This window comes from Camelina sativa, chromosome 2 (assembly GCF_000633955.1).
Source record: "Camelina sativa cultivar DH55 chromosome 2, Cs, whole genome shotgun sequence".
NCBI classification, from domain to species: domain Eukaryota; kingdom Viridiplantae; phylum Streptophyta; class Magnoliopsida; order Brassicales; family Brassicaceae; genus Camelina; species Camelina sativa.
In genome coordinates, this window is record NC_025686.1 from 28,494,503 (window position 1) to 28,502,262 (window position 7,760).

At 34.9% G+C, this 7,760-nt stretch overlaps 2 protein-coding genes across 4 annotated transcripts in view; one reads left to right on the forward strand and one right to left on the reverse strand.

Moving 5' to 3' along the window:
- On the forward strand, positions 3,434–5,906 carry LOC104744957 (AP2-like ethylene-responsive transcription factor TOE3). The gene is made up of 9 exons (XM_010466102.2): positions 3,434–4,267; positions 4,390–4,415; positions 4,499–4,529; positions 4,642–4,729; positions 4,827–4,972; positions 5,076–5,120; positions 5,207–5,301; positions 5,378–5,454; positions 5,547–5,906. Exons 1-9 carry the CDS (start codon positions 3,921–3,923, stop codon positions 5,742–5,744), a joined length of 1,053 nt encoding a protein of 350 aa, XP_010464404.1. The 5' UTR covers positions 3,434–3,920; the 3' UTR covers positions 5,745–5,906.
- The window catches only part of LOC104744941 (OTU domain-containing protein 3-like), a 2,848-nt gene continuing 807 nt past the window's right edge, over positions 5,720–7,760 (reverse strand). For 2 of the 3 annotated variants that reach the window (XM_010466079.2, XM_010466090.1), the window contains 9 exons: positions 7,586–7,661; positions 7,340–7,489; positions 7,197–7,258; positions 7,007–7,091; positions 6,769–6,918; positions 6,454–6,684; positions 6,269–6,366; positions 6,065–6,187; positions 5,848–5,981 (listed from right to left, as the gene is read on the reverse strand). In XM_010466079.2, coding sequence (XP_010464381.1) covers positions 6,085–6,187; positions 6,269–6,366; positions 6,454–6,684; positions 6,769–6,918; positions 7,007–7,091; positions 7,197–7,258; positions 7,340–7,489; positions 7,586–7,661 — 955 coding nt within the window. In that variant the 3' untranslated portion in view covers positions 5,848–5,981; positions 6,065–6,084. Of the gene's footprint in view, positions 5,813–5,847; positions 5,982–6,064; positions 6,188–6,268; positions 6,367–6,453; positions 6,685–6,768; positions 6,919–7,006; positions 7,092–7,196; positions 7,259–7,339; positions 7,490–7,585; positions 7,662–7,760 lie in introns of those variants that run through there. The other variant, XR_760687.2, reaches the window with a different exon arrangement.

Consider the following 7,760-nt stretch of genomic DNA (forward strand, 5'->3'; position numbering starts at 1 on the left):
TACAGGTGGATAAGTCCAAGACAAGAATGGCAAAGGTGGAGCTTTGATTTGATATTTGATCGGCCTTCACTTTTTCTTCTGTTACTAAACTTTCTTTTATAGCTAAAATAATTCACGAACCGAACCAAACTTAAAATTTTAATTTAATTATTTTATCTTCTTATCTGTCTCACATAGTACAGTGAGAGCATTTTGGTGTTTTTCTTTTTCTTTTTTTAGACTCTTCTAACATCAAACAAATTGAAAAAACAGTAGAGTAGTATAATTGAACCGTAATCACGAATCTGACCAAGGCTAATTGCCATTACACGAGTCGACTGATCAATATAAAATCATTGACCATGTCCCCATCTTTACCCAAACTTCCTGTCTGATCCTTGTTTCTCCTTGTCATTATCTCGATGGAATCATCTCTTTAAATTTGTTAGGCAGTTTAAAAACCACAATCAAATCAAAAGAGTTCACACTTTGCATAGTACCGGGGAATGTGAAAGCCTGATTCATAATTTGGTATCCAAAAGTTTAAAACATCAGGGAACTTTTATATTTTAATTAATTAATCTTGTAGTTATTGTGTATGTATAAACTCAGTTTAATCCATCTTATGATGAGCCGTTCATAAAAGCAAGCACAATTGTGAAGTGATCTTAGTGCAGTGGTAGGAGGTAAGTCCAATTATAGAAGGCACCATCACACCCGGGATTTGATCCCGGTTCTACGAATATAGGAATTTGGCTAATAGGCCGGCCAGTGGCCCTATGGTTGAAAAAAAAAAACCAGCACAATTAAATGGGCTTTTTAATATAAGGCTGAAACTACTTTTTGAACTTGAAGATAAAAAACCAATAAGTTCGTCAATTTTGGTTTACATTCGGTAAGCTTTTGGGTCTATAATTAAAGCGTCAGCTCATTTGGTAAGCCCAGTTTGGCCTATGAGACATTGGTAAGCCCAGTTTGTAAATAATAGACGATTTCAAAAGAATAAAGAAACAACAAATAAAATCAAACTTCATATGCCCTTCTTGATATGATATTGTACAAGTTTGATTCCTTTTTTATTTGTCGATTTCTTGCGCGATGCCTTATGCCATTTTGGTATGTACCGTCCGGAAATTGAGTTGTGTGTGCATTGGTCGAGTAACCCATCGGTTTCTTGAATTCCAATTCGACACTAGCTGCTAGCTCCTAATCCTAGATTCTAGATTAATGCCCGGAGTCGTCGTGTTTTATTTATTTAAGCGATTTTTATGCAGTTTATATACAAAAACAATCATGACATTTAGATATAGTAAAAAGTTATTATTATGATGAATGATGATGATTCATGATTCGAACGAGTAGATATGTTAGTACTTTGAAACAGGTAGAGAGATACGTAAAAAGAGTTTTATACATTCACGTGAGTCACGTTTGCAGAGAGAGATCAAGCTTCCGTGATCTTGATGAAAAGATGGAGCCCACAAAATTTCAACTGTCTAGATTCAACGACAGTACGAGGATGATTTCATTGACACCGTCCGATGTTTCCAAGCTGTCATCGTATATAATGTTGAATTAAAGAAAAAAAAAAACATACTAGTAAATTATAGGTTTTCTAGTTTGAGATGATTGTGCCGACACACTTTTTGGTGTTATGTGTCTCTCAGTTTTTAAACTTTGTACGAATTCTAATTATAGTATATATCACTAGTGAAAAAGGTTCATACAAGCCACGTTTATCATGTACATTAATCTTTAATTCAGTTTAAGTATTTAAGTACTCTGTTTAGTCTAAAACTGGCTGTAGAAGATCATGATGATAAGGTTGAATAAAAGACGTGCACAAGCATATGTAAGGTAAGAGTATATTGATATATCATACAAGAGTGATTTACAATGCATTTATATAGTACTTATGCTAGGGCTTCTATCATAACTAATTACAAGATTAGCCTTAATATCTACATCTCTCTTATAGCATATACATAATTTAAAGATGTCGTTACAAATACGCGTGTTAAAATCTGACTCTTTCGATCCACTAAAATTTTCGAAGTGTGGAATTCAATTTTATGTGTAGAAGCAAACAAACTCAAATTTAGAAACAACATTTCCACCTCTTACACGTTTTAATAACAAAAATCTAAAATTAATTTTGGGGTTATAGAGAAAACAAAAAAAATTGGACTATGGTTTAATTTATTTGAATTTCCAGCTTTACGAAGAATTTCAAAACCGATAATACAGAATAAATATCAAACATACATGTATCCTATATTTGTTACATGCTAATCAATGAATAATAGTTTGGTAATGGTAACAATATATATCTCTGCTCTTGTGGCATCTTCAAATTGGTTGGACTCCATGATTGATAGGAGGAAAAAGCAATCTACGATCAGAAAAAAAAAGAGAAACGCTATCCGATAATGATTTGTTTAGCGAGGCAATGGTGGGGCTAAGATTTGCCAATATGGAATCAAACAACAAAACCATATTGATAGATATGTATAATGCATAAGAGAAAAGGGAGAGAGAGAGAGCTTTATTTAATTACTAATTAGGGAAAGAAACAGAGAGCATCAAAGCATCGTCATAGTTCCATTAGGGGAAGGTTTGGCTGTATCTCTCCCCCACTTGTGATATTCTTCTTTCACGCTTTTGCTCTCCTTTTTTACCCACACCTCTTCTTTGCTTTAGTATACTATTTAACACGTATTTAGAAATATGCGTTTTTTCTTTTCTTTTTTATAAAGAATACATAAAGAAATATTTGTGTCAAACATATACAAGTTTTTTCCTTGGTCGGCAGACACTCTTCGATATTCTTCAGTTTACACACTACTGTTTTCATATTGTCAGCTGAAATTTCTTAAACACATGAGCGCTAAAATATTTTGTTAACTTTTTTTTTTGGTGTGAACTCTCCTGATTAGTACCTAAAAACCAACAAATTTTTTGATAGATCGGATACTTATGTATTTCAAAGTTGATGTAATATTAATAAGATTCTGAGGCAAAAAAAAAGAGAGATCTAAATGTGAAAGAGAGCGTGAGAACACGCATGGGAACCAAGAGAGTGAAGGTGTAATCAAAGCCAATGGTGATGCAGCAGAGGAAACGATTGAGAGAGACTTGTTTCCCGTACTCTTGGATTGTGGCATTTTCGGTATTACCTCTTTTTTTTTTTTTTTTTTTTTTTTTTTTTTTCCATCACATTATTTCCGTTTCCTTTTTTTCTCATACCAAACTCTTTTCACGGATTTGTTCATCCTTTTGTAAAAAATAAAAAATATTAATACTAGTAATCTTTGAGTCTCTCTAGTCCTATTTACAATTATATGAGTCCTATACCATAAAAGAGGGAAAACGATAATAAAAGAAGAGTGAAAATGATAAATTTTGAGTAGTTGGAGTAGGAGAAATTAAATAGTACAATAAAAAAAATTAAATAAGAAAGATAGACACTACTCCCATCTACATCCTACATTTTAGTCCATAATAATTTCAGCAAACTTTTGAATTTTCTGAATTTTACTTTCCCTTTTTATATAAAGCAAAAACTGTGATGTCAAATACTCAGGAGACCAAAAACTAGGAGACAGTCTTATGCACTCGTATTGGGAAAGAATCATATTTCTATATTGATTTCTTCTCATCAACTTTTTTATTTTTATATTTAATAATTTTTTGTTTTTACTCCTTTCATTGATAAAATTCTTCTGCACCTCTCTAGTGATGATGATGAATAGGGTCAGATATTTCTATTCATATGGATCCTCATAATCTTTTTTTATTTATTTATTTATTACAAGTTCCTTTATATAACTCACCTTAAATATTGTTCTTGTCTTCTCATCTTTAAGTCTTGTTGTGTCTCCCAAATTTCTTGTTCTTTCCTCTTTTTTTTTTTTTTTTTTTAAAAGGAAGAAAAAAAAAAAATGTGGAACCTTAACGACTCACCTGACCACCACGAAGCATCCGACAGTAGAGGGAATCGGGTTGGACACGTGTCAAACTACATGACCCAATCTACCACGTGGCTATCGTCTGTGCCTCCGGTGACCCGGAATTTCTTTCCGAGTCAAGTCATGGAACCGGGAATATATGGTTCCGGCTTCCAAGGTGGGGGTAAGTCGGATCCGAGCAGGTCAGGTCGACCAGATGAGCTGGCGCCGGAGATATCGCCGCCGTTAAAGAAGAGCCGACGTGGTCCTCGCTCACGTAGCTCTCAGTATAGAGGAGTCACGTTTTACCGACGAACCGGAAGATGGGAGTCACATATTTGGTAACTTCTTAACCATATCAATGATATGATATCATATACCAAATAAGTAATACCTTGATTATATACTTTTAATCCATCAAATATTATTGTTCATAAAATGGTTTTGGAATATAATTATGCAGGGACTGTGGGAAGCAAGTGTACTTAGGTATGGGTTTATATTTTTGTTTATGAATTTACTTTGTGTGTCTATCTTTGTTTCTTCTAAATCGGTGTTACATACACATGCAGGTGGATTTGACACAGCACATGCCGCTGCTCGGTATGTTTCCTGCAAGAACCTAATAATACATTAGTAGTATATACTATCTCATATTGTTCGATTTTTTTTTAGTTATACAATTAATTTTGGGTCAGTAATTATTTTGTGACAGTGCCTATGATCGAGCGGCAATTAAATTCAGAGGTGTAGATGCAGATATTAATTTCGACATTGAAGACTACATGGACGATTTGAAACAGGTTATATATAGTATTATTTTATAGATATTGGTTCTAGTAATTTTCAATACTACTCAGAAGAAAGAGCACAATTAAATGTTGTTTTCTTTTCTGGCAGATGGGGGATTTGACAAAGGAAGAGTTTATGCATGTTCTTCGAAGGCAAAGCACTGGGTTTCCAAGAGGCAGTTCTAAATTCAGAGGTGTTACTTTGCACAAATGTGGAAGATGGGAGTCTCGTTTGGGTCAATTTCTCAACAAAAAGTATAATTACCTTTAAAGTTTTGTGGGTCAATTTTTTTTAAAAAAATTTACTCTCTTATTAATAAGAAGTGTCCTGTCTGCTTTTTTTTCTTTCTCTTTTCAGGTACGTTTATTTGGGTCTCTTTGATACCGAGATTGAAGCTGCAAGGTACTGGTTTTGCTGTCCAATGTCTCATCATCACTTTTCAAAAATTAATATATTGGTACGAAACATTTAACTTCGAATATATACAGAGCTTATGATAAAGCTGCAATAAAGTGTAATGGGAAAGACGCAGTTACCAACTTTGACCCTAAAGTATACGAGCAAGGAGAAGAGCTCTGCCCAGGTAATTTTTTTTTTTTTTTTACATATTTAGCCTATAAGAAAAACACACAAATTTTTATGGTAAAAAAATCCAACAGAGATGAAGTGGAATGATCATAGTCTTGATCTAAGTCTAGGAGAATCAAACTCGGAAGAGTTAGGATTCAGATCCGAGGTAAGTGTTCATGTTTGTGTATGTACTATTAATATTGGTTTTGTCTGAAAATGATCAAAATGATGATATTTGGTTTTATTGACATTTTAAAGATTGCGAGCATAACGAATAGGATTAGAGATGAGGAAAGATTATTAGGGAGTGATCTATCGCTAGCCATGACGACGACAGCAGTCAGATCAGACGGTGGAGGAAGCCGAGTGGGAATGGCAGCATCATCAGGATTCTCTCACCCTTCTTCTCCTTGGCACCACCCCACCCCTAACAACTTCCACTTCTTTCGTCACTGATTCATTTCATCACCATTATCACAATCATCTGAGCTAGTGTCTCCTTGGGCATTTTTTTTTGGCTCTGTCTATGTATGTATACATATATATGCTCTTGAGTCGATATAAGAGTTTCTTCTTTCATTAGTTTAATCAGGCAGCAAAAGCTAATTTTAATCTGAATTTCAAACTAATCACAGACCTGAGGCTGTTATGTATACTTTGTAGTGAGTCCTTCAAAAAATCATCAGTTTCCACCTGTAAAGAGAGAAACCAAACCTTATTAAGTACCCAATCTCTGAGAGACAAAAGAGTCAATCAAGTGAATTAAGAGTAATCACCTTAATTAACTGAGAATTTATTATATACACAGAGCACCAACATCTGGTGCAATAGCTTCAACTTCATCTGATGTTCCTCTCCTCGAATTCTTCCTTCCCTTCTTCGACTCCATTGTTTGGCTTCTGCAAATTAATTAAAAAAAAATCTGTTTATTAGTTAAGTCCTGTTTTGAGTGTTTTGTAGAAGTGATTTAAGAAACTTACACTAACAGTTTAACAGAGGATCTTCCAGTTGCTGTTCCACAGCAGGACTTGTATTTCTTCTTCGAACCACATGGACACGTTTTATTCCTAGGGATCTTCTGCAGTTTTTGCAAGAATCAGTTCATGTTTTAAACGCAATCTTAAGGAAAAAAGCTTTCTCATATGTTTTAAGCTAGCCAACAAACCTTATCATCGGTCTGTGAACTACACTTGGCATGAACTCTTCCAATGTTACTGGCGCTAGCTGATTCCTCATCATCCAATTCTTCTCTGGTGCTTTCCGTTGTACTATCATTTGCTACCATTGGATTTGTAGAAGCGATTTCTGAATCATTTTCAGTCAAAGACTCTACTCCTAGCTCTGCTATCAGGAATTCTATCGCAGCATCCACATCACCATTTACTTGTAATAGGACCTGAAGAGAGACTCCTCCAGATAAGAGAGAACTTACAATGATCATATATTCTCACAGATTAACAACCAAGGATCGGCTTATCACCTGTTCAGCTTTCTCAGCATTGTCACAGCAACTACCAGACATGACTACTTTGATATCCCCAGCATCCATATTATACCTATCAGCTTTGTTTTTGGACTTGCTCTCTGTGGCTTTCGCTTGTTTAGATGCTGCTGAAACTTTAGCATCAGCCTTTCACAAAACTGGAATTCATTAGGACAGAGAAACAGACCATCTATATATAATACCAAAAACAGCGAGCTAAAGTTTAATGTAAAACCTCTATTACAACAGGCCTGGCTGGTCCTTCACAAGCATCTTCCTTCGAACGCACACTGTTGTAGTGTTCCCCATCGTGGTAAGACCTGAAAAAAACGGAACTATAAGTAAAAGCAAATTCAACCATCTCTATCTTGCCAGATCCTACAATAACCCAATAAAGAATCATTATAACCGAATCAAGTACTCACAGATGGATCATGCGGGTTCGTGTATCTTCAAAATTGCGTATATACCAACGCGGTGACATGCTCTGCAACAAAGAAACCAATGCTCAAACAAACGTATGTCTTAAAAGGAAGTAGATCATGCAAAGAGGCCTTATTATGATTACCCTGTGAATACAGATATTACTCCGTGTGACAAGAGAAGCTGCCTGTAACTCCATATTCCCAGCCCAAGTGCCATCTTCGTCCATGGTTTTACAGTAATCGTCAAAGGGAACATCATCTTCAATAAATGGCTCAAACATCTCACGATTTTTCTGTAAAAAGCCATTGAGAGTATGTATATAGGTGGGGATCTCCAAAAGATCTAGACTTTGAAATCTCTATGAAATGCCACTTACTTACTTACTTACCACTATATACAGTACAACCATGTTACGGTACTTGTTGTGTTCATCCTCATTGCCTTCCAATTGATCGGCAAGTGACCTGTGAAAGAGTCAGTCTTACACAAATTTGCTTTGTCGTCTTCACTCAAAAAAACACAATCGAATTCGAATGATTAAAAAAAAAAAAAAAAAAAAAAAA

Bases quoted from the DNA above. Each gene is read 5' to 3' on its own strand.
- LOC104744957 (XM_010466102.2), top strand. From the start codon at position 3,921: ATGTGGAACCTTAACGACTCACCTGACCACCACGAAGCATCCGACAGT. The intron at 4,530-4,641 runs GTATGTTTCCTG...ATTTTGTGACAG, and splicing joins ACAGCACATGCCGCTGCTCG to TGCCTATGATCGAGCGGCAA. The intron at 5,455-5,546 runs GTAAGTGTTCAT...GACATTTTAAAG, and splicing joins AGTTAGGATTCAGATCCGAG to ATTGCGAGCATAACGAATAG.